The 27,978-nt window shown below is 38.4% G+C and overlaps 1 protein-coding gene across 35 annotated transcripts in view; it reads right to left on the reverse strand.

The window, feature by feature from the left end:
- Positions 1-27,978, reverse strand: part of fbrsl1 (fibrosin-like 1) — a 322,164-nt gene that overhangs the window by 44,682 nt on the left and 249,504 nt on the right. For 18 of the 35 annotated variants that reach the window (XM_077241492.1, XM_077241503.1, XM_077241501.1 and 15 more), the window contains one exon: positions 20,964-20,999. The exons of 15 other annotated variants lie outside the window; for them this stretch is intronic. In XM_077241492.1, coding sequence (XP_077097607.1) covers positions 20,964-20,999 — 36 coding nt within the window. Of the gene's footprint in view, positions 1-18,221; positions 18,866-20,963; positions 21,000-27,978 lie in introns of those variants that run through there. 2 more of the 35 variants (XM_077241520.1, XM_077241519.1) reach the window with 1 other exon arrangement.

Raw genomic sequence — 27,978 nt, forward strand, 5'->3', positions numbered from 1 at the left:
TTCAGTCTCTCTCACTCTCTCAATGGCAGAATGTTTTCCAGAACCTTACAGGCTTCTATTTTCTAACTGTTTATGTAACATCATGTTGAAGCGGGACAGCAAATGGCTGATAAACATCTCAGTCATCACCCTCTTAAAAACCCGCAAGAGCCACATCGACCTCAACATTTTGCTTGTTTACTTTTGTTGAGTTTGAAATGTGTGCTGATGTGGTACCTGATTGTGGATAAGATACTGTGGATGTCTGTTATACCATGTATTATGGCGTTATGGGGTGTGGAGTATCCCCCCTACCCCCCCCCCCCCCTCTCTCTCTCTCTATATATATATATATATATATAAATATAATTATTAGTAGTTAATTATTAAGCAAGTTCCCGATTGCGTGATCATGTGCGTTAACCAGCCGATGCACCAATGCAGTCACCCAGGCATACAGGTTCCTGCTAATGAAACTCCAAATTAATTATCTTCACTGTGTTTGTCCTTCTCTCTCCCATTTCCCTCCCTCCCTCTCCCTCCCTCTCTCTCCTCCTCTCGCTGCTCTGCTTAATGACCTCCTACATACTCGTTTATCATGAGCTCTGCTACATCTCTCCCCCTGCGCTCTCATCCTATCAGCCGCAGCGCAGACCGCCTCCAGTCAGAACAGGTGTGTGTGTGTGAGAGAGTGATTACAGCTCTCTGCCCTCTCCACTCCACAGGAGAGTGACACACACACACACACACACACACACACACAAACTCCCACACCAGCGCATTAGACATGCATCTGCACCTAAAGCATCATTAAGATGATAATGTATTCCACTGGGTGACCGTGCAAAATGCAGTCCTACCCACAAGTCTGTGCTGCTCGCCGCGAGCGCCACATTTCTCGTCAGCCGCGATTGGCCGAGGGTGTGGAACGATTCCTCCGTTGAACTCTCGCTTGGCAACAACACGACGAGAACCTGCAGCGGAATCATAGCACAGCTCCTGTGGTTTGCATATCTAAAACACCTGCATCCTACTCGCTCTGATCTCTCTTCATTTATCTTTCTGTAGTAATCTTCCTTATCCAGTGTCTTCCTTTTTTTTTACCTCTTTCTCGCTATAATTTTATCTCTCTATTTCATTCACACATTTTTCTTTCTTTCTTTTTTTAAATCATTTCCCCCTGCTTTTGAGCATTCACAGGTTGTTATCATAGCAGCAGGTTGGTGCGAAATACAAATTAAAAAGCTATCCAGTGAGCGAAGGGCACAGTGAGATCACAGGCGAGGAAAAGAGAGAAATGAAAAGACAGACAGACAGACAGAGAGAGAGGGAGAGAGAGAGAGAGAGAGAGAGAGAGAGATTGAGAGAGAGATTGAGAGAGGGAGAGAGAGAGAGAGAGAGAGAGAGGGAGAGAGAGAGAGATTGAGAGAGAGAGATTGAGAGAGAGAGAGGGAGAGAGAGAGAGAGAGAGAGAGAGAGAGAGATTGAGAGAGAGAGAGAGAGAGAGGGAGAGAGAGAGAGAGAGAGATTGAGAGAGAGAGAGAGAGAGAGAGAGAGAGAGAGAGAGAGAGAGAGAGAGAGAGAGAGAGAGAGAGAGAGAGAGGTAAAGATGTGTCGCATGGTAACACTAAAGCCAAACAGCGAGACATAGTCACAAATCAGCACAGTTGTTGTAGCCTCCAGGGCCCGACACATGGCCAGGCATAAACACATTATGAGAAACCAGGTAAAAAGTAAAGAAAAGCAGAGTGGAGGAAAACGCATTCATTCACAGTAGGCTGCTTCAAATCATAGTGAGCTGCCTAAATAGGGATCACTGATACATTCCCAATGCAGAACGCAATGAGTAGAGATTGACTGATATTGGGTTATGATATACAATAATATGTCTCTTTAAAAAAAAAAAAAAAAAAAAAAACCAAGCAAACACAGCACATTGATTTAATTATTTTTGTCTTTTGAAACAATAACAACATAATAAAAGCAATATGCATTTACTATTGTGTATGATTATAATATTGCAACAAATATGAATGTTTTAATAACAATGTATTATTATTATATAACAATAATATAATAATAATAATAATTATTATATTAATTCTTTTTTGTTTTAAATGTCCAAACAAATTAATTATTTTCTGTTAAATTTGTATCATTTTTGCCTGAATTTGAATAGAATTAAAAATAGAAATAATAACAACAATTATTGTTTTTAATATTAATAATTATAAATATACATAGATTCAACATGGTCAAATATCTATACAAATTACTATTTACCACAATATAGAGCTGCTGTCTTTGTAGAGCATTCCAAATCAGTTGCTTATGAGGTTTCAATTCAGTTTCTATGTTGGGAGGAGACAAGTTAAAGCAAGCTGACACTACATGATTTGGGGTCGCAGACAGCAGATTTCTACGGTCTGCAACGAAAACCCCGGGATGTGGCCAAATCAGTGCTCGTTTGTGGTCGCCGATGCTCATTAAGTCTCGGGCAGTCACAAACGTTGCAATATTTTTCAATTAGCAATTGTGCAATGCAACGGCAAGGTGAAATTAATCCAGCCAATTCCAGTGCAGATGGTATAAACGAAAAAAACAAAAAAAAACAAGCAATGTTCCCATGCTCCTGGGTGACAGACAGTAGCCACACAGGGGCTGTCACGGGTACAGGCTCTCACAGGCCTCCTCGTCTTTAATGTGAAAGCAGGGGAAGATAAAACGTGGCTTATCGGTAAAGGAATCAGAGCCTGTTCTTTAGTAGACACACTGCAGATACAGATCTTAGTGCAGGGTTTCTTTCTCCTGCCAACACATGTGAGATAAGGAAAGTAGCAAAGAAAGAGAGCAAGAAAGAGATAAACAAGCTTCCATTCTGGCTAACCGGACACTTCCATTAGATAGTTATGTTATTCAATCTTACGCGGCTCAAGTAGCCTAATATCTAAAACTCTAATAAAGCTGGAAGAAACCGTAACATCTAATTATTAAAATTAGGCTATCAGAAAGAATAGTTTCCTATATAGTGCAAATCTACGTGTTAATCGAGTAGCCACAAGGGGGTGGTACAGGGTGTATAAATTTGAGATTTTACGAAATATTTTTTCGACCGTCAAAATGAGCTTAAGATATTTATTAACTATTACATTTATTAAATACAAATTATTTTGTAAATTAAACATTTCACCAAAAAATATATAGCTTAAAATGAATAGCTTGATACCATGAAAACAATATTTTTGACTATCAAATTTAATAAATATCACAAAATTTTTACTTTATGTAAATTATCAAATATTTTAATTACATAAAGAAAAAATATATTTTAAGTGTAGTTTTGGATTAAATAAATAAATAAGCCAAGGAAACATGTTGCTTTTATAATATAATGATTCATATTTTTCTCACACTATACAAAAGAGTCATTTTACATAAAATATAAAGCTTGACTTCAAAAAGTTTGATCACACTTGCCTTGAGACAAAACATTTAAAATATTTCTTCCTAAAAAAGCAGTGGTTGTAAAAGTTAGATCGAGTACTTCAATAGAAAACGACATATTGAACGGACTGTCCTTCAATCTCTCACAGCCTCATTTCCAGAATGTCAATGTGACGTACTCTGACTAAGGTCTACGCTACAGATCACCAATTAAACACATCCGATTCTTGCGAGACAGCTTGAAGCGCTATTCAGCGCTGTCCTTGTTCACCTTGTTTTCTTCAATGAGAACAACGTCTGAGTCATTCACTACCTCAGGCAAGTATGAAGGAGAGCAGAGGAGAGTTGCTTTTTCTTTGCAGATCTGCTTTGCTACAAGGGAAACCCATCCAGGCACATTGAATAATTCATAAATGATAAAGGGTTTATGCCCCTTGCTGGGCCTTCATGTGCAGTAGGTAGAAGAAAGAAAAGGATGTTGAGGATTGTTCAGGTCTTGTTAGACAGGGATCACAGCGGTCTGACTGCGATGTAGAGCCAGGCCTGCTCGTTCCAAGCACTGACGCCTTTAATGAGAGGAAAAAATGCAAAGCAAGACGCCCTGCTTTCATCCAACCGTGACGCCATGTGAATCTTACATGAATCATCCCCTTGTAGTGCAAACGCACAGCCGGCCAAAATAAGCAGGCATCCTAACCTGAATCAAGGGTGCATTCAGAACCAAAACACTCCTAGAGCAGCACATTGCACTCTTGTAAGTGAGAGGTCTTGTTGAGTAGCGCACACGGTGGCCTTCGCACCCTAGATCCATTTGACATCTGACCTTTCATGTGCTGCCCTCACTCACACTGCCAGAACTGCAACTGCTTGAAATCAAAGCGGTTGCAGGATCTTGTAAGTGAGGGCTGCACGATATATATACAAATAAAATTGATTATTGCGATACGATTGTCAAATTGCACAAGCTGCAATTTAGGTAAATATATCAAGTCAAGTCACCTTTATTTATATAGCGCTTTTTACCATACAGATTGTTTCAAAGCAGCTTTACAGAGATAACAGGAAAACAAAGTTGTAATGGTACAAAATGAAATGTCCCCAACTAAGCAAGCCAAAAGCCAATGGCGACAAAGGCGAAGAAAGGCGAAAAGGCAACGGTGGCAAAGAACCAAAACTCCATCAGCTTCAATCTCCATCAGAATGGTGAAAAAAACCTTGGGAGAACCCAGGCTCAGTCAGGGGGCCAATCCTCCTTTGGCCAATGAACGAAAGTCATTTCAGAATGAAGCGTGTAATTTATTCATGTGTAGTTTGTGATACAGTAGCTGCGTTTACATATACCCTAATAATCTGATAGTAATTGGACTACTAGGACAGTCGGAACAAAAAAAGTCACATGTAACCATGTCAACCTGACCCGAAATCAAAAAAAAAAAGCAATTTAGGAGAACAGTATGCGCAGTCGACAGGAAACTCAAAAAAGAAAGAAAGAAAAATCAATTCCAATTTAAAGCTTGTGACATAAACGCAGACATCAACCCAATCACTTTATTTAACGTTCATGTAAACTGCGTTTGGATTCATCGATTGATTGATTGAAAGAAAAGACGTCCATGTAAATGTAGCTAGTGTTCTCAGAATGGCTACTGTGAATCAAGCCGCTGAGTGAAACCGCACTTCACTTAGAAAACAGCAACCTGTTAAAAAAAAAAAGCTTGATGGTATACCGTTGAAGAAATTAAGATGTAAATATTAGTATTGTAATTTTACAGAAAAAAAACATAATTTATTATTTTATTTTAGAATACAGCAGTATTATTACAATACAATTATAATTATTATTTTATAGACATGTGGCCTATGAAAACTAAATGTTTTTTAACACTCGGTTCACTTTATGGTAAACCCAAATATGAACACTCACATTTTTTACGTTTTTCCCAATACGTTCAGCCCTAAAAGGATTTTGCACTTAAAAAAAAAAAATTAAAAAAAAATCTTCAGCTAAAAAAAAAAAAAAAAAAGTATGCAGATGCACTCCCAAACAAAATCACCCCAAATCATAATAGAATGATTAATTCTTTCCAAATAGACATCCGGTGAAACATCTAGTATTTTTTTTTTTTCATATCGCAACATAACTTCGCAGAAAATCGAAATATTGCCATGTCAGCTTTTTCCAATATTTTGGAGCCTAATTGTAAGTACATCAAAGCAGGCTATTCACTTCCAGGATTCATGTGGACACTGCAGGAAGTTGTAGGTGAAAGAGAAGGAAAAGGCAGGGGGAGGTAGAAACTGACAGCGTGCCAAAGACTAATCCCCCCAACCTCTCACTGCACAAACAGACACGGAATGTCCTATATAAAGGAAGCTCACAGTTGAGCTGGGCTCCTGTTGGGAAGGGACGCGCCACATTAAGTGGAATTTACTTTTAAAGCGGACACCCCTGCTCGTGTTACCGTGTGCTGTAACGCTATCCCTGTGCCGCGGCCTCTCGCGGGTCAACCCAGCTCTGCTCATGCCTTTAAAATCACCTCGCAAGCTCCGCTGTCCTTAAAATAGAGGGAAGAGAAGGATGAGGACACAGGCACCTGCTTCTCATTTAAGGGATAGTTCATCCAAAAATGGAACTTCTCTGATCATTTACTCATCATCACGTCGTTCTAAATCTAAATCTGAGTTTCTTTCTTCTGTCGAATACAAATAAATATATTTTGAATTATATTTCAACTAACACAACAGTGGATCCCATTCACTTTCATTGTATGTACAAAAAAAGAAAGCAACTTCTCAAAATATTTTCTTTTATGTTTCACAGAAGTCAACGTACATGCACGGTGATAATTGAACTATAGTGTTTTTTAGCAACAGTTTTCATCTGCCTGTCAAAACATGACAATCAAATATTTGCAAATCACTATATTTGTTTTTTCTTAGCAAGTGCAAAGTGCTTAGGTCAATTTGATTATTTGATTAACATGTAAACCATCTGATTGAGAAATATAAAATATTTTATCATTATTTTTTAAATAATAATAATTAAAATAATTAAAATGGGAGTTTTCATATTATTATTATTATTATTATTAATTGGCTTAAGTACATGTTTATACCCACAACAGTATAACTGTAACCAATATTTCATAATATTTTATATCTTATATCTTATATCTTATAATCTTATTATTATTTTAAAAAATACTATTATTATTATTATTATTATTATTAATTAGCCATTCAAAGTACCTTTGTTTCCACCCACAACTGTACATGCAAATCTATGAAGACCTGGTGATCCTTTTAGCAGCCATGTATAGTCCTATAGCATTCTATCTATTAACATTTTTTTATTATTATTATCATAATTATTAAAATTAATAAGTAAAATTGTGTTTTTATTCTTTATTATTATTATTCTATATTTAAAAAATATTATCATCATCATTCAAATAATATTCATTTAAAATAATTATATTTTTGTAAGTTTTAAATATTATTATTTACTATTCAAAATACCCTTGTTTCGACCCACAACTGTACTTGTAAAACTACGTCTCGTGAAGAAACTGGTGACTATTTTATCGTCCATGTTTGGTCCTATAGCGTTCTAGCCCACCAACAGGAGCTCTTTATGGCCTAACTGATGTCTTTATTCACTGCTAGGAAACTTGACCAGAGGAAACAGTTCAAGCACGCTAGATAGCCAGTTTATGGAAGGAAGTTTCGGAAGGCTCGCAGCAGCTGCCCCAGGCATGTCACATTTATCTAACGCTAACCTCGGCACATTGTGCAGATCTTCTTTTATCACCCCGGCCCCAGATGTGCATGGTATGACGGCTCAAGGTGTATAAATAAACACCCAAGAAATTTCCTATGACGAGCTCTAGCCATGCAAACCCAGCGAGTTACACTCGTCTCGACTAAACGCTACACCCTGTCCGTTTATCATCAACCCGACAACTGTGCTAACCTTGTGAGAGAGATTATGGCTCTGGCTTTCACACTTACAGTTTAAACCTCACCCATGCACATACCAGCGACTGACTCAACCTTGTGACAAAAGGCCCCCAGTGGGGTTTTCAATTACATTCAAACTCTATTCTGCGCAGAACTTGCGTCACTTGAACCAATGTTAGAGGCAAAGAGAGGGTCTAAGCACACTAGATATGTAAAGAAGTCAATTGTTTTATCAGATAGCACTGTATTTACAACATACTACATCAAAATTGTAGGAAGTCAATGTTGTTGGCTCCACTACGCCAAAGTCAGCTAAGGTAAACTGACAGCGAATTGGGAATAACAATTACATACTTGGTAAAGCACTGTGTACATATTTGTTCATGTTGTTACAGCCTTTTGTGCAAAATAAATACCTGGTAATTAGAGGGCTGTACAATGAAGTGTAATCTACACAGGCTAACACACACACACCAGCTGAACAACACACCAGCGCCTCCAACCGCAAAAAGGAAAAAATATCTTATTTCGACAGACACCCTTATTAGTTTTGAGACATTTTGTGAGGACTTCACTGAAAAAATATTGATATCAGTTGGAACGAACACTGCCAATTAGCACCTGTATGGTGTAATTTCTGGAAAAATCCAATAAAGGCTTCGGAAAGAGCGGGCTCACGAGGGCGTGTGTGGGCGCGGTTGAATTACAAGACACCCCGGTGGAAGGAAATTAAAAGTTGCTCCGGATGCCAAGAAAGCAATGCATAAAGTTGTTCACTTTGGATTAAAATATAATGAAGCAAGTAAATGCATCTTTGTCTGACATGCTACACTTTCAATTATTCATGTGGAAGAGGAGAGAGAGAGGAAAACAACAACTGGCAAACAGATTCCCCAGGGTGTTCAGCCCATATCCTAGGAGGCACATGATGGCAAGGATGAATTTCTGTCTCTCTGCCTGTTAAAAGCTTTAATAGTCCTTGCGAGGCTCACAGCACCAGCTCTTTCTAGGAGAGGTGCATCAATATTACATTTACTGCCTGATACCAATAAGATGATTAATTTCCTGAAATGGCTGATAAACGGCCAGTATTAAAATTCAGTTCTATCTATCTTACATGCATGCACGTTTGAACAGTATGTGTCCACAAGATAATACATTTATTAAATATATGAAAAAATTCAAAACATCTCTGAAATTGTGCATCCCTTACAAACGACTACAACAATTAACACCATAATGCCAAACTGGTCATTTTCTTTCCATCTCTTCTTTTCGATCATGGCACAAGAGCATCATGCCGTCAATTGATTTGTTTCGTATCAGATAAAACGCAAGGTTAAGCAGCTAATTAAAGAAGCCTTTGATTGAATTAGCACAAACCATGTCGGTTCAATAAAGCAAACCATCTTGCATCAGAACAATACTGGAATAGCATTTTAAAAGCAGAAAAGCTCATGTTGCTAACTTCCAAGGTTTGAGAAAAAACACCTGAGCTCTAATGTACGATTAGTGTTGGTGATGCTAACATTCCTGACAGGGAAAAACCCTTTTCTTTCATTTGTCACTGGGATTATCCTCTAAGACTCAATCGACACACACTTTCCCTGTGGACCTACGAGAAAAATCGGATTGGTGAGTCGTTTAGACATAGTCCTGTTTGCATATCATGTCTGCGGACATAGAGGAATTCCACTCAACATCCTTCCGGGATTTGTGGCAAATAGCAAGGAGATAAAAGGCGGATAATCCTGGAATGCCAGAATCCCTTAACCCATCATCCCGGATCCAACCACGAGGCATCACAGAGAAAAACCCTTCTGCGAGAAGAGATTCAGTGGCCAAGATTGGCTTCCCCTGACTCCAGAGTCCCCACTCTATCCTCACACTGCTTAAAAGCTTTACAGTGAGAAAGAAGGGGATTTAACTAAGTGGTAAATGCGGTGAAAGGCGGGGAGGGAGTGGGCCGGGAAGGGGGGCATGTACTGTAGGTTTCCCTACTGAGCAATAAAAATGGCTTTACAATGATAAAGCCCCCTAACGTGCAAACCTCACCTCATACAAAGACCTGGCTCATTTGAAGCTCCAATAAATGAAAGGCGGTAAGTGAGGTCTTATGATAAACTATATCTGTAAAAGAGACCAATCACTCTATGTTTTCATGTGGCTTTTCCATGTACTGTCCAATTCTTGGACCTGTGTATTTTCTACGGGGCATGAATTACACCGAAAATCATGACTTGTTAAGAAGTAAGCTTTACAGCATCCTGGTTTTGCACAGAAAGCAGCATTCACGTTTTCTTAAAAACAATTTAACTGTTGAATACAGTACATAAGAACAATGCAGTCACTTAAATGTGAAAAAGATCCAAAAAGCAAACTCGAAAAAAATATGCATAATCTTTGACCAATGACAAGATATCATCACCTCAGCCCTGGACCTTTCCCTCGGTCTTGCTCCATTTACAGTGCGCCTCGTAGCAGACACAAGCAACTTGAACGCCAGCCAGCCACATCAAAACCCACCCAGACCCAGGCCTTGAACCCACCCACCTTGAGGCTGTATAACACACAGGCAGAGCTGAGCTGAGGAAATCTCACTAGATCAAACAAATACCAGGAAGGGGGTAACTGACAGAAATACTCCAGGAATCACCTCTCTTCTCTGTCTCTCTCACTTTTTACTGTCCCTCAGCTGATGAACAGGCACCTTGTGAGTTAAGACCGAAAGCTCCCTGTGGGTAATCAGAGCATGACAGAAGTTGGACTGAACGGGGCCCAATTATATTCAGTGTATGTGGGTGTGCGACACCTGCCAGTGCCCTTCAAACCCTCAGTATGACGCAGCAGACAAATCAATGATAAGCCCACCGGGCTCCTTATGCTCCCGACACCTCTCCGTCTTCCTCTGCCTTCCCTTCCCATTATAGCTGGCTTTCACTTGTAGGATTATTACCGCTGCACTCTGCACCCGGAGTATGGAGAGGGGGTGGACAGAAATGCGTGCCTCCTCTCTTAAAGTCAGCACTACCTCACTGAAATTTAACAAGATAACCCTGCGGAGAACAGCACAGGAAGTATGAGACAAAGCAGAATGACAAACATGCATGTGTGTGCGCAACTGAAAGTTCAGTTTTTCATTAGTAATCTATCTACAATCCATCTTCTCAATGCTTGGCTTATCTAACGTAACAATCAAAAAGCTCTCTAGTACAGGTCTTTTAATTCAATAAAGCTTTTGTTTCTGCTCAGGTATGAAAGGGAAAACTTCTTACACGTGGCTTCTGAATTCTGCACTGGGTTCCGGATGTCACGTTGAACGAACACGCGTGGAAGCGCGAACCAAACCCTGACAGTTTTAACAGTTCCACACCTCAGACACTGAAAACAGCATAACAAGCCCTCGTGCAATCCTTGCAGCACAATTTAATATACTAATAATTGTTGCACATGTGTGTAGGAAATTTTTCCTGACGTGCACAAACCAAATCCAGATGTTGGGCATCTGTGCCCAGGGAAAACATGTTGGATAAACACAGGGAGCCGGAAAATGAAAACAGTACACATTAAGTATAATCAAGAAGAAACAGGCCACTTGTGTTCTCACATATAATTTGTTTTTGCGGGAGCGAGACGAGGCTTTGCCAAGAAGATCAAGATGAGGGCACTGAAATTATATGAAGCAAGTCCAAAGCCTTGCCGACGGTCCACACTCCAAACGCAGTTCAGAGGAGCTGCTAAACTCTTCAGATCGCATGAGGCTGGGAGATGAGGATTTCCAGAATCTACTTCCTCAACCCCTTAAGGCACAATAAAATGAAATGCTATATATAGCTAACAAAATACATATGCTCTTCAAGGGCTAAACTTTCTATAAACAGCACAAGGTTTCAACTTCTTATAGTTCTACACTGTATACTCTCTGTATATTCTCTAGGGCTCTCAAAAATCATCTAAATACTAGTGCTTTCAGGAACCAGGAAACCAATAGGCTTATCTGAACAGTGAACAATCTAATGTAACATCAAAAATTCGAAATATTCATATGGGCAAAACACAATAGAGAGGTGAAATGGTAGAAAAAGATAATAACCAGGAAAAAAATCTTGATTAGCTAGGAATGGATTAAAGGTGCAGCAAGCGATTTCTGAGAAACGCTTTTGAAAGTGGATCGGGCCGAGCACCACAAGCATTGCATGTTTGTTTATTTTGTGGGCGGAGCAATGAAGGGAGGGGTGTGTTTGTTTGGGGGTATTTCAAATATCAACAGTATTTCTCAGAAATCCCTTATTGCACAATTAATACAGTTCTTATGAGTATCACTAGTGATATTTCAGTTTCAGAACTGGGAAACATATGCAAAACCAGATTGTAATCGTTTTATTTGTTACAATATTACCTAAATTCAATATAGTGCAATGATATCTTCATCACAAACTTATGAATGTGATGAATTTGCTTTAATATTCCATTGAAGAATAATAACAATATAAGTAGGGAAATGTATGCAAGTAACATTAAAATATTACATAACTTTACCTGTAAACAATGGCATTGGTGGGTGCTACTTTTAAAGACTTACCAGATGGCGCCATTTATCTGTAAATATTTAAGAACAGATCAAGTAGAAAAGCATGAATATTGATTGAAAAAATCTGTCAAACCAACTCCTATCATTTCTGCAATTGTGCTAATTTTAATGATTTAAATTCCCTGACATTTCCGGGTTTTAAATAGCTGTAAGATGCATTGAAGAACCTTCATTTTTAAGAGTGTGGCTCAAAAAATAATCTACAGTGTAGACTAGTTGGCTACCAAACTGCATAAAGTAAAATTTATAGCCAGAAACACCTCCTACACAAACAGCTAGTGGCTTGAGGAGCCAAGCTTTACCGCACACGGTGCTTGGTGGACGTCACGTACTACAGAGTGCGGTTTAAGCACCTATCTAAATAGTGGTAGTCTAACTAGCCCAGCACAGGCCACTGTTTGCTCAGGCTCTCTCTCAGATCTCTGATGTTGCCACAGTGCTAAACTGCACAGCTGTTGTGCAATCTGTGGCGGTGTTAATTACCCTAATGTGAACGGCAGCTTGTCAGCCCCACACTAACAAAGAGGCCTTATGGTTTTAATGTTGGCCATCTTTCGTTCACCCTCCCCTTCTGCTTTTCGCTTTCTCTTTGCCCTTTTGCCATCTTTAACCTTCTCTTCTTTCCCTCTCTTTTGCATCTTCTGTCTCAGTCTTTATTCATCTCCCATTTCTTACTCTCCTTACCCTGGCGGACCACCCGTCATATATTCTTCACATCCCTGGAAGAAAAAAAACACATCTAATGAAACCTTCCTTCGCAAATCTGCTTAGTAAGGAGAGAAAGCGGCTAAGGGACCAGATTAAACAAGGATTTAATCCAGTGCCAGTGAAAGGGCTTAAAAGGAAATATAAGAGGAGTGAATGGTAGAATGCAGATGCCCTGAAAGGAAGGGAAGGGAGTAAATCTGAAACAATCACTGCACATCTGACTTAACATCTGTAAAAGCTACAGAGACCTCCAGCTAAGACAGACGTTTTTCACAAAACTTCCTGGAACACTTTCATATGAAAGACTTTGTTTCAGTCCACTTCATCAGCCACATTAAAATCAGACGAGGCTTTATACACAACAATTTTCCTAGTTAAAACATGCTTAAGATATCAAAATATTGCAAAATGCAGTTACAGTTGTTTTTCTGATTGGTGGAAATCTAAAAGTCACAACAAACACCAAAATCATTATTCACATAGTGGCACAAACGCTTTAAATTGGTTTTTGGTTAGTAAGCACTCCCTAGGGTACGTACTGTACACCATTGCTAGATGTACTTATCTACACTCTTAACATCCCAAAGCAGGTCTTAGATAAGTACAAGAGCAAATAGCTTGAATTTCTCAAACAGTGTGACCGTGAATTATACCAATGTGGCACTTCTCTCAGGTGGCGTGCACTTTTACTCTTCCTTCCTCTCCTCTTCAGTCGATTTCCTCTATTATTAGAGGAAAAAACAGCTGGTAAATAGCATGTCTGGGCTTTGGGCTTTCATAATTTTCCACATCACACAAGGTACATTTTATTATGAGCTATAAAGTTGACAAAAGACACGCAAGTGCCTGACCGGAAAGCACAGCGCTGAGGAATGCAGGAAAAAGGCCACATTTGGGACAAATAAAATCTTCATTTGTCCTAGAAGCAGTCCAAGGCTACGTCCACGTTAATCTGGATATATTTGAAAACTGTCCTCTTTGCATGAATGTAATATGAAGATTGTACAAAGTAACATTTATCCTTAGCAAGACTATTTAAGTGAATAGCAGGCACAACAATGCCGTACAACCACATGGGTACAATATGGGTGACTAAAAGTGTCCGTTTTCACAGTCCACACTTCAACGCAAAAACAGTGCTCTCAAATGTATCCATTTGGGAGACTAGATCTTCAAGAAGCTCAAGAAGCTTTTTGCGGTTTTTAAATGTATCCGGGTTTGGACGTAGCCTAAATCTTGATACTCACTCAAGAATCTAGACCGGCAAATAGGCCCACCTTCACACACTCAAAATACTCCAGATAAAACGCATTCAAGGTAGAGAAAGAGACACCCTGCACAAAAGAGACAGGGCGCCTTTGGTGCGCCATTCTTTCATTGCACAAAAAAGCAGGGCACTATGCTCCCGTACACAATGGCTAATTGGAACGAGATCACACAAGATTAAAGAGCGAGGTCTTGGAATTATTCATCCGCCTGCCTCTGTGTTTGAAGTGTAGTGGCTGTGGTTAATCTGCAAGGCTTTGACAAAACAACAGCAGCAGCGCAGCCGGCCAGCGTGACCCAAGCAGAGAGGAATAACTCCCTGACATCCAGCTTTAGCGTTTCCGTGGCAGACAAGCACAGTGTGCCGTGCGCACCGGACCCCGTTCAGCTGTATCCGCTGTGTGCAGCCAGCTTGAAATCCAGTGAGTCACTGACCTATGACTTCAGCAATACCTGGAGGTATTCAAAAGGCCTTGGCACATTGCGGTTGTGTTCTCGTGTGAAGGCGTGTGTGAGCGTTTGACATTTAGAAGAAAAAATGACAGGATAAAAAAAAAAAGACAATGGGACATCTCAAAGCCTAGAGGGATTTACCAAGAGTAAAGTGATAAGATGGGGGAAAAGAGAAAAAAGAATGGGAAAAATGGGCTATATTGTTATGGCAGTACATTGTAGTATACTAATATTATACCATCTCAAAACTCATACATTTTACTCATAGGAAAGGTCACTTTCTATAAAAATAGCCTCACAGATATATTGCCTTTTACTAAAATAATATAATGGGGAACACTTTATTTTAGGGTGACTTAGTTACATGTTAATACATGCACTTACTACAGTAAATTGTGCATAATTATAAGCAACTAATCCTAAACCAAACCCTAACTCTATGGTAAGTACATGTAGTTCATTAATTTTAGTCTGTATACATATGAGTAAGCACAACGTAACTACGTCACCCTAAAATAACCATATAGTATAATATAAAAAAGCTTTATATGCAATTATTTCTCCAGTTTAAACAAGCTTAGATATAAAAATATTGCAACATGTAGTTTAGGTTTTTTTCTGTTTGCTGTTTATCTAAAAGTCACAACAAACACCAAAATCTTCTTCATTGACAATGGCAAACTACTTAACTCTTAGAACACTCTCAAAAACAAAGGTTCCACAAAGGGGGTTTCACAGTAATGCCATAGAATAACTATATGTTCAGTTCCCCTAAGAACCTTTTAGTGAACAGATCTTAAAAGAACCATTTCAAAAATCTAAAGAACCTTTTTTCCACTATAAAGAAGTATTTGGGGAATGGAAAGGGTTCATGAATGTTAAAGGTTCTTCATGTAAACCATAGATGCCAATAAATAACTTGTATTTTTGTGAGTGTAAGCAATTCCTAAGGGCTATAAGTCAGCTTAGTCAAAACTATCACAGAAATATCACCCATTTCCAGAGACATAATTAATAACATCATATAACATAATATAATTCAAGTTAAATTTCATATCTTTGCAGGAAAAACTCGTACTAAAATCCAGGGTAGTTTATCTTACATGACAGCTAATGTACATGGTAACACCCTTGATTACATTAACATTTAGCAATAATAATAATAATAAAAAAATTCTCTCTAATCACTAACATTAATGAACCCAGTTTACAACCGATTATGGAGATAGGTGAAAACATCCATTTCCCTTCCTGCTCTGTGCTTGTCTACTTTAAAAAAACTCCATTTATTTCTCTTCGGACTAAGAGGACTCAAGATGTTAGCTTCGTGCCGGAAGGTCTGTCATATCAGGCTAGGCTGTGATCCGCCTCGACTCTTATATTACAAATAGCTGGCAGATTTTTCCTCACCCTCTTATCAGGACTGCGAGCCAGAACCCCGCCATATCAGCTCTCCGCGCCAGATAAGTGGAGGGTTTGAAGATACGAACGAGGGAGCGTTTGCAAGCTAATTCCAGAGCTGCATCTGCACAAGATTAAAGATTAGCTTCTGGCCACAGGAAAAAAAGAAGAAGAAATACACATTTGATTTGTCGGAGAGGAAGGTGAAGGTGAACGGGCATCGTTTTAACAGTCACTGCAGTTCTGCTTCACTTACTGCTATTTCATATCAAAAATAGTCTATGAAAGTCTTGCTACTTGGTGTAATGAAAGTAGAAATCAGAGTAAAAATCTTTCTTGACAAAAAGCCATATATTTACCCATCAATCCTGTGAAATTTAAACCAACAAAGTATACAATATGTGCTCTTCCCCAAGTTAATTCTGTGACCTCACAGCCACCTGACCCAGTCTCAAAAGTCCCTGACAGTTCAGAGAGGAGAAACTCTTATGTGAAATAGGTAAGCCTATATCTTCTTATAACTTCTGGCTGTAAAAGCTGTAAATCTGAATTCATACAGCTGAGCGATGCAGAAATCAATTTTCTTTAACTGTGCGTTCTTAAAACATTATGCAATGCGAGAAACATATAATTATCATATATCAACACATAGGAGACCCACAATGTAAAATGACGCAGTGCAAGCCATAAACATGATTCGTGAAGGTGGCGACGAGTATCTTAAATGGTCTCGATGCAAATCCTTTATGCAAATCTCATTCAAAGTGCTAATGCTGACAGACAACAAACCACCACAATCCCTGATCTATGCACTGCCCAGCCTGAGGCAATCTGTTTACATCACCATATGGAAGTCTGGGACGTTTTAGGCATTCTCTTAACTCAAAATAAGCTAAAAACTCATTTGTTTCCATGTATAAATTTCCTATCCAGACATGGAGCCAACTATAACAATTGTTAAAGGTAGATTTGCTCAGGAACCTCAAACAACCAAGGAACAGCTTATATGCAAAGGGCTTTTGGGTAACCTTGAACGGTTGGTTAGGTCTACAGTCTAGATATATGCAATATGAAATGAATGCAACTCGATATAGCAATGCCAGAGCTTGACAAATGTAAATCATATTTGTAAAAGTTGACAAAAGGAGATAAAAAAAGAGGAGATAAGCCATCTTTATATTGTTAAACAAACGCTTACAGCATATTCAACAAAAATGACTCAATGCCTATAAAAATCAAGAGGTGTAGCCTAACCAAGTACAACCAACTAAAATATTTTATACTAATACTTCACACATTGAAGACACATGAGTGTACTTTACTTCATTATTTTAAAAAATTATATTTTAAGAAATAATTGTTTTCATTAGTTGTATAAAACAAAATAAAAACTAGTTACTCTATTTGACCTGAACAAAAAACACTTCTTCATAAAAAGGTAAAATATTTAAGATTATGAAACTAAATGACCTTGAAACAATCATCAGGATCTAAAGGGGTCCATCATATTTTAACATTTTTGTATTATTATTATTTTTATTTTATATCACATGACAACAAAATGGCTTCCTGCAGGTTGGTAATACCATACTGACTTGTATTTTGTGGACCAAAGTTTTTACAAAATTAGTTCTTTAAAACTGCATAACTGCTTATTCCTATTTTGCATTTTTTTTGCAAGTTGTTTAGATTTAAAATTAAATAAATGAATAAAATAATCCCCTGACGGTTACACTATCTAGGACACCTTTACTTAAACCTCTACAAAAATGCCAAAATGAAATTTAATTCTGAAATTGAAAACATGTGTAGGCTATCAAAGAAAAGGTGTAATGCAAATTTTAATGTATTACTATTTAATTTATTTAATAATGTAATAGATATAGACAAAATAAATAAATAAGCATGTCAGTGACCCATATGCCAAGCCGGAGCAACACATTAAGTAAAGAAAAAAGAATCTCAATACAAAAAGCCAGACCTTGACAGATGTAAACTCTAAGTATAGAAAGAAAGAAAGGTTTCAGTTCACACGCTTATTTATCATTTGATTCTGAATAAAAGCACAACAAAGCTGCAAAACACAAAGCGCACATACACAATAATATGGCATTAAATCGAATGAAACTCAATGACTTCACATAGTAAAATGCGTGTGATACCAGTGCGTGAGGGAAATAACACATTCAATCTCTAGAACAAAACCTGAACCGCTATTTGGTTCAAGCAAAGCCTTCTTCATAAGTCTTCAGACAAATGCGGTGTGGTTTTCATTTGCCTCCCCCCCCTTTTTCTTTTCTTAAAACAGCATTTAAAAACATTGTGATCAAATTATTTTCGGCAAAATATAACTAGGTTTCAGAAGCATAAACGACATTCATTATCTTAGGCTCATTCTTTATTGAAAACATATCCTTACCGAATTCTATATTAGATTCGCTTCCATCGGAGAAAAATACTTGGGAAGGATGACAAATATAATGCAATTGCGTTACATCCAGTATATGCCGTATGAAAGCAACGGCAGATTTTTTATTTTTCCGCCGAGCTCTCTGCCGACTGAAGGCGGACAAGAAATACGAACCTGTCCCAACAATAAATCTTCAGAGGAACGTTTTTAACGACTGCGGTGGCGAAAGCTGTCAGAAGCGAGGGATATTTTTAACGACAGATCAGACAGATTGATATCTGTTCAGCAATGAGTCATACATTCCTCGCTCAGGTGAACAGAATCGGGTTTTTAGTCAAGGTAAGGTGAAGATATGAATCCCAAGTCGTGGAAGCTCCTATGACAGATCATTAACAATAGATTCCCAGCAGAAGTACCGCTCGCTTTCACAGCCAAAAACAGCGCAGAACAACATTCCATGGATTGGAGCTCTTAGTAATCTCGTTTAGCTCGAATAATTGAGCGAATCCATTGGTTTTCGACGTATCTGGAAGGTTTTAAAAGTCCCCACACGAATTGAGCGCGTCCAGCGCCTCCGCTGCGCGAGGCTCTCCAGGCACATACGGGAGCGAGTGTTCCGTGAGCGCGCGCTGAAGTGCGCTTCAAGCGGCCACTCCGCTGGGTGTGTTGAAAAAAAAAAAAAACATGCACAGGACAAGACCAAAGCAATCGATGTATGAGAGGCGGAGTTTATACCAGCCTTTTTTTAAAGAAAAAAATAACTCGCTCTAGCAGTCATTTATAAATGTCATTGACGACTTTCAATTCAATGCAAATAATTACTAAACCTTTTCATAGATGCCAAAGTATTAGGCCTATTGTACAATGAGCTGTTCACAAACACAGGGATATTCAACCTTTACAGACCCAAAGAAAGACCACCAATAAATAAAAGCTAGATTTTTTTTTTTTTGCCAATGAACTTGACACATTGCCTTTAAAAAATGCCTTCATTATATACTTGATCCTTGCTTTAGAATATCACAGTGTGGTTTTATTCACTTAGTTTATCCAACGGCTATTATATATATATATAAAAATGAAAGAAAACAAGAAATTTGCATTTTCTGTAAAGCTGCTTTGAAACAATATATATTGTGAAAAGCGCCATTCAAATAAATTTGAATTTAGTTTGTGAAAATGAAATATTCACTCAAAAGCACGGTTATTGAGGTGTCGCCCTTGTGACAATTTCATCCTTTCACAACTAGATGAGATGGGATCTGACAGTTTGTGTTCAATGATAAGTCTGAATCTATTCTGCAAGTGGGTCAATTCAGTCAAATCAAATTAATGGGCAAAAGTATTAAAGACCAAGAGTAAATTGCACTATTTCTAAAGAGAATAATTTCCTAAATGTTTTCAGAAAGACGAATTGCACATTTTGTGTTTTATTGAGGGCTTGACCAATAAACTGTGCAGACAATGTAATACAGCTTGACTGACTCAAGGCCATTTTCTCACCAAGTGATTCAAGCTGCGGCTGGCCTTAATAAGAACCAAATGAATGGCATCTTTTAAACACTGAAACAGTGTTGCAAACTAACCAAACAATGTTCGGGTTTTGATTTGACCAGTGGCTAAATCGTGTAGACTGATCCATAAAGCATGCAATCTGCTGTACTTCTAGGAAGTTTCTACATGAAATGCAAAGCTTGTAATTATTTACCAGCTGATTGTGATTATAGGTCATCCCCCTTCCTACACACTTCGTATTAAAACCATCAGGCATTCAGAGAAAAACAGTACATAGAATGGAGAGATCATGAATCAGACAATGTAACAAATGCAATACTATCTTTTAGCAGGATTAGTTTATTGCACTGAAGAATATCAATTAAATCTTGTAAATGACTACAGCATCATACAAATTCATAAAGTTCAATCTCAGTGCCAACAACGACTTGAGGCTTTTGAGTTAAGCAAGGGTAATAATGCACTAATGAACACATGATTTACAAACTTGTACTGTATCTTTGTGAATCATCGTCCTAAAGTCTGAAATGTCATTTTGAAATGCCCTGCATAGAATATGTTCGTGAAGATGGAAAATTATGTTATGGCACTAACCACCGAGACAAACGGTGTCAACAATAATAGGTTTTCACTTTGCCTAGGGAACTCTTGGAAAATATGTCTATAGACCCCATAGGCACATCTGACGACAGAAGAACGATTTTAACTTTAGACAAGATCTACAGAATGAAGAATAGAAATGGAAATGAAAAGTCATGTAAAGCTTGAAAGAATGATTCGACAGTGCAAGCTGGTTAGCAACAAAAAGCACCATCAGACGCACATAGGTTCTGAGTGATATAAAGAAAGTCTGAAAGAAAGAGGCGAGACAAAGCTAGGGATAGAGATGGAGAAAGAAAGAAAGAAAGAAAGAGAGAAAAAAGGCAGTGAGAGAAAGACGCTCCAGTTGCCTCAGGTTGCCTTTCAGCTATCTTTCCCTGTAGATTCATCTGTCAGAGCTCAACCAAGAGAGAGACAGAGAGTGAGAGAGAGTGCAGGCCTCATTGGGCATCTCATCCTCAGGCTTAACAATCCAATATTGGTTGTTGCCGAAGATAATTATGCCCCTCTGATGATGGAACACCTTGGGCAAGTTACAGCAATTTGCATCACCAAACATGGCAGATCAGCATAAAGGAAGGAAGGTTTAAAGGGAGAGTTCACTGAAGAAATTAAAATTCTGTCATTATTACTCACCCTCATGTCATTCCAAACTATATGACTTTCCTTCGTCTGTGGAATGCGAAAAGGGGAAATGTCATTGCTTTTTTCCATATATGAATTCATAGTTACCACATGTGTTACGCTTTAAGAACGAAACAAATAATCACAAATATTTATTCCAAGTCTCTGAAAGACAGACAATAGCTTTTTATGAAGAACAGACCAAATTTTAAGTCGTTATTTATTGATATTCTTGGCCTGCACGTGACTAGCACTTGAATCAGTCAGACTTGTGAAATGAATCAACGGGCTCATTAGATAGAACCAGCTCAAAATAACTATTTGTTCATGAATCAGACTTATTTGTTTCACAAGTTCAAATTAAGTTGCACATTAAAGGCTCCCTAGAGGGAGAGAATATCAGTGAATACGCAAATAAGGCATCAGGAGACTTGGAAATATTGTAGCCATATTAACCACTTTTATGGTGTTTTTGTCGTTTTTGGAGCTTTACAGATGACTGTCATTGTATAGAAAAAGAAAGAGCATGACATTTCTCCTTTTATGTTCCACAAAAAAAAAAAACAGCACATGATTTTAAAATAACATTTGGTTATGTAAATAATGACAATCACATGCATGTATCTAAATTCTCTGTCCTTTTTTAAACCTCCAACCACTTTCCCTCATTTTGAATAATGTAAATGCTAAAAAAAATTCTAAGCTGACAGATGAGGTAAACATGGCCACTTCTGTACTCTCCCAAACACCTTTGCATCTACTTTACATGGCTTCTGTTTATGTCATTTAGAAGAGTTAAATTAGTTGTTTGGATGTGTGTGTTTGGAAAGACTTAGCCTGTTGAAAACGCGTTATGAAAGACGTTCACTTTAACTTGTGTGTTAACTTGTGTGCAAATAAATAAATATATACTACATGTGTGGGGCACAGAGCATTATTTAAAATTGTGGCTATAAATCACTCAAATCAGCATCTGAAATTCCATGATAGAAGCCATTCCAGATCTCTGTTCTGCAAATACAGGAAGTGATTTATCAAAGCGCTTACACAAATTTTCTTTAATCATTGGTTAGTGTTTGACCACATGCCTGCAAAATTATACCTTTTGAAGTCGCTTGGCCTGTTGGCTAAAGAATGCGCAAGATTATACCACACGTTCCACCAACCGTGTTTCATAATGAATCCACACTCGACAAGTACAGCGTTTGGAAATGTAAACATTTCAGAACTACAGTCTTTTAGAACTTTGGAAGAACTTTGAGACTTAGCAAGAACCACCAAGACTACACATTTCTGTGGTGGGGACAGACTTTCACAACAGAAGAACTCAGAAAAGCAGCCTAACTTAGTTATCGTTCACATGAATATTTATAACTACTCATGAACGATTTCTCATTTTCATCCTATTTTTCTGCACCATTACTGCAACCATTTAAAATGGATCAGAGAGAGAAACTAGGAGCGAAAGAGAGAGTCTAGGGAGAGAAAAAAAACAGTGGCATTATTTTTCCATAATAAAATTTCCCTGCCTTAACAAGATAAAAGAAAATTGCGCACTGACTCAGAAAGTGTGAAAGGCATTCTAGAATGAATTTTTCATGTGCATTGATAATTTAATATGTTGTGGGGCCAATTTATCAGATTTCCGTGTCGTTGCAGCTCTTTTTTTCTGAGGAGAATAACAAGGATATGATCTCGCTTTCTGAGAGCTTTCAGAACAATGTCACAGAAAAAAGGTGTTCACAATGATTGGATGGAGAAAAAAAACTCCTCAGAGAGACTTAATATAACTTGCTCTCATTTTCCTACGACTGAACGCACTAACAAGGCGACGAGGCGGACTCAATTGAACAACATGTGTTCTAAATTCTTCACATTATTCATGCAGGCTGAAATGCTATCATTCCATATGGAGAACATCCAAGTTGGATGCCCAGGTAAAATGCTCATGGGATTTGCGTGGCATGTAAATGTGGAACGAAACGCTATAGATCCAGCATCGTCATTCCAGGTGCGGATAAATTATGACACGCATAAAGACTAAAGCATCACATTTTTCTTCACGGAACGGAAACAGTTAAAGCAGTCTGGCTGCGCCTGTGGCGGAGGATGATAAAGTATTATTTATCATGAGGAACAGCTACTGGCCCAGCGAAGGGAGAGAGGGAGGTAGAGCAAGAGGTAGAAAGATTAAATATAAGGTTACCACAGCTAGGACCTAATCTATTCAGAGACAAATGCCGGGTCTCTGAAGCACATTTGTTGTGCGCCCCCGAGGTTTAACAGCCGGCATTATGGTTCCATTTCTCATCATTAGCAAGCCTACATCAATGTCCCCACTAAGGGGTCAGGTCTGGGAATAGATCCAAGGGCTGTGTCAGGCCAGGAAGAGAGGAAAAAAGGGGAGGGGAACTGAGAAATGTCTTTTTCTTTGTGCGCGTGTGCGAGGGGTACATCTCTTATCATACTACGAGGGATCCATATGGTTTTACATCCTTGTGTACATGAGTATTTGCATAAGCCACTTTGCATGCACGTTTGACACAAATGAGGGGAAGAGGCAGTGCAAGAGGGAAAAAACAAACAGATAGAAGGATGGAATCAGTTGAAAAGACAGGGGCAGAAACGGGAAAGACAAAAGACAGAAAGACAGGAAAATCAAGTGTGATGTATCTGGCTGCAGCACGTGTGTCCCCTCGCCTACCATATGCTGCGGCATTTCACGCTAGTAGATCTGAATATGGACACAAGCATTTCAGAGTTTATTTTTTTTTCATCTAGCAACCCTGCCTTTCTCCACCGTGTTAGTAGATATGTTAATCCGCTGGCATTCATCTGAACTACAGTGACTCCGGAATAGTTCTCCAGACCCACGCGTCAGAGCTCCAACCCAGCCGCGGGCAGCAGATGCTCCTGCAGACTTACCCCAGCCGCAAACTGGGCTTTCAGGCTTCCCACTGAGAGCTTCCCTGCCTCCTCGTAGAGCTCCAGAAGTGTATAATAAGCCCCCTTGAGGAAAAGCAAGGGATGGAGATAAAAAGAAGAAAAAAAAAGAAGTGTGGAAGGTTTAAGGAGCAGGAAAACAACGGCGTGGTTACACTTGAGGCATTAGCACCGGACTGCTTTCTGATGGGCAATTGGAGTCTGTTCAGCCAGGCAGCGGTTACTATGTCAATACTGTTATTCAATTAGAACTCAAAATCTATGACTTCATCGCCTCTGTTTTCTACTGCAAAAATTTTGAAAAGTAAAAATATCTACATGGATGGATATATATACACACACACAGAGTGAGAGTGTGTAACGTAGTTCGTTGTTATGGGAAGGAGGAGGCGGGAACCGGCGATCATTCAAAGATTTTAATATCAAACATAAAACAAATACAAAACGAAAGTAAAGACGGCAGTCTCTCACGGTCGATTGCTGCCGCACATAATAAAACATCAAATAAAATCCAGGCCTGGCCTCTCTTGATCTCCACTGTTGTCACTCCTCCTTTTATGCTTCCGCTCCTCCGTGAGAGATACGAGACCGGTGTGTCGCGCAAATGTGGGTGGCGTGTAACGCAGTCAGTCCTACTAGCTAGTTTGGCGGGTTGAATTTTATTTGTAATAAAGTATTTTATTTTATAACATATACTGCATCAAATAAATATAATTTCTTACTGAGAATATTACACACATAATATTCCATCTATCCATCTTGTAATATATTAAAATATTTAATCATCAGAACATAACTCATCATAACTTCTTGTTCCAGTACCCATTCTGATGAATTGAGTTAATTCAGTGAACGATTCATCAGACTAATTAAACAAAAAGTTAGTGAGTCTTTTTGAATGACCTAGAATCGGACTACAAAAATCGATATTTCTATCCAGCCCTATTTTTAATAACTATTACGTAGTTGATTCTAACTGTAACCTGTAGGGATAACACCACTCAAAAGGGATAATCAAGTTGACCACTAAGGTTGTATTTCAAATATGCAACCTACTGAAATTAAACAGACACTTTTCATTTTAACAAGTTAAAACAAGAAAGGGAGATAGAAAGGAAAAGTAAAGTTGAAGAAGAAAAAATTCCTCCAGTGAATAACAAATCAACAGCAAGCTAATTAAATGAATTGAGTTAGGAATATCACATTACGATCATTAAATTAAATTTACGACAGTAGATTTCAAATCGAATTACCGAATACAAGCCAGCTGTTTACAGGGCCCTGCTCTATGAACCGTATTTGTAGACTCGGAACACCAGTCGACCTCGGAAACGCAACATAAACAAACTGCAGGGTCAGCTAATCAAATTCAGGTGAACTGTAAATTCTGTGTTGACTAAAAAAAAAAGAAAATCATGAGGAAAAATAAACACTTGTGTAACAAGCTTTCTGCACGTAGCATGTTGCAGTGGGCTCAACTTAGCCCACTAATTGGGCATTATCCTTTTACCCAATTCAATCAGCTTGAACAGCAATCATATACCAGGGATGTGAATCCCCTATTCAAGTTTCAGTTTTTCATACAAACCATGCACAGCTTGTCCCTCGCATTCCCTTTATGCTTATTGCATTCAGAGGTGGTGGCAATAGCATGACGCTAATAACAATAAAGCAGTGGTTGACTCCTGCAGCCATGAAATTTGAGTCACTTTCTGTGCATTAAGTGCAAAGTGGCAGATTAAATCACCCAGCGTATGATATACAGTCAGACGAGGCCTCTCATCAAGATGGTGGTACATAAAAAAATAAATAAAAAAGACAAAAAAAAAAGGGAGGCAGTTATAGACATGACAAATACTGATGGAGGCAGTTAAGAGGCTTGCAGTAACAATGCTTTCAAGACACTTATGTGGAGGACTTGGTGAGCCACTCCTGAGTCAAGTATATGCCATTGGACAGATATATATTTCACAGATGATGCCTGATCAGCAAAATGCTTATTGCTTACTGCAAAGCTTGATGTATTAGTTAAGTGATAGTCAAACCCCAAAATATTGCAATACTATTTATGTTAAATCAGAGAGCCCGGTCAATATTGCACACCTACTGTAAGAAAATCCCATTAGCAGATGCTAGTCATGCAGGCAAAACGATCTTATACTCTGCTGCCAAAGAAACCCTGGTTGCCGCTGTCAGAAGGATCCACGTTTATATCTATTAGCACTTTACCTTGATGCTTTCAAAGACTTAGCATCTCAAAATGTATGTACTCTTTTCTCAAGGCCCATTAGACAAGGGAAGGAGTTTTTGACTGGGGCGCTGAAGCCGATGAACGGTTAATGTAAGCTTAACAAGAATCAAGATGTTGGCTTAACAAGAATCAAAGCTATCCTAGAAGGAATAAAAAGAGGATATCAAATGGGCAGAGAACTGTCAATTTTCCTCCTTTCCACTCTTTCATATTATGATCACAACATTGCAGACAGAGCCAGCCCAGGAAGTTGTGTTGCAATCCTATTTTAGCATTTGTCAGTACTTGGGTGTAGTACTTCAGTACTTTTTAACCTAGGCTCATTTTTAAAACACACCTACTGTATGCCGACATTAGTCCAGTGAGTGCTGCTGAAAGTACATTCAGTTTTATCTGATTAAAATGAATCTGACAACTTGGTGCTAAAAGTTTAATGCTCTATCGCATTCGAAAATAAAGTACTGCCTACACTAAACCTACCCTAAACCAAACCAATATTAACAAAACCAAACAATGGTGCTATTTTAGCTTGGTTCCATGAGTCTTTTAGTTTGTTTCTTGTGACTCATGCCCAAGCATTCCACATCGCAAGTGCCGTGCTGTAGTAGATGAGCGATCAAGCAAGTTTACGTGTAAAAAAAGCCATACATATGGAGCTGTTTATATGCAAAAGTCATAATGTATTAGATTGCAAATTATGCACTACGGTAAACTTTTTTGAGGTCATAACATAATAATCATAATTTGTGTGAAAGGGATTCAAAGTTGTTGGTGTTTTACTTCCACTGGTCATTTCTGCAGGAAGCTGCAGTAAATTGTATTCGTATGGTGAGTTAGTAATCACTTACTAACATTTTTTGTTACCCAATGATACCCAATTTCACAACATTGTTGACATGGCGACTTAACACCATAAAACCAAAATTCTAAAATGACTAAAAAAATATGATGTAAACGTCCTCGCATTCCCATTAGTTTCCATTGTAACATTATGTCTAAACTGGTGCTGACTGAGTTTGAACTGTTATTGAACTTGGATTATTCCTTTAAAAACTGCACCACATAGATGCATCTCTTAAGAAATGAAGAGAAAATTACTAGTAATAATATTGAAAACAGAAGACCGTGGAATTCTCTTTTTCCCTGAACTTTTTATTCTCTGGTTTGTCAGGTCATATCAAAAGGTTTTAATGCATTTTAATGAACACACCCATTAATCTGCTATGCTTTTGTGTAGCTAATATGGATTCGCCTCTTTGTGCATGCTAACATTGCCAGAAAAGATTCTCTCAATCAATCCCACGGCCATGTTTTCCTTCCTCCTCCATCTGGACACAAGCCTGACATGACTTTTACCCCTCTTTTTCTTGTGGGAACAACCCTTAAGGACCCCAGACACTCATACAAATCCATTGGGATGGGGGGATGAGCAAGGAGACGAGAATATAAAGAGGACAGAGGGCAAGAGGGCCTTTTCTCTAATTAGTGCTACAGAGCCCTAGAGACAAGGGTTGAAACAGTCTACACTGTTCATATTGGTCCTTTGTTTCTTTGTTCCATATTTTATTACCCAGAGCTCCGAATGCACAGACAAGCATGCCTGCCACTAGTGTTTTATTAATATGTGCAGAGACTACATACACACACACACACGGAATATAAAAGCAAAGAGAAAAACATATATACTAAAAGACCTCTGCCCACAAATACATTCATTTATAGATGCAAACACAAAACCTATAGCCAACTTCTGTATGTACTAGGGTTGCCCTGAATTTAAAATGAGGTAGAAAACAGGATGCAGAATTGCAATTAAAATTTGAATAAGAGGAA

The sequence above is a fragment of the Siphateles boraxobius genome, unplaced genomic scaffold (genome assembly GCF_051911475.1).
Source record: "Siphateles boraxobius isolate OS27281-9 unplaced genomic scaffold, OSU_SipBor_1 24, whole genome shotgun sequence".
Lineage (NCBI taxonomy): Eukaryota > Metazoa > Chordata > Actinopteri > Cypriniformes > Leuciscidae > Siphateles > Siphateles boraxobius.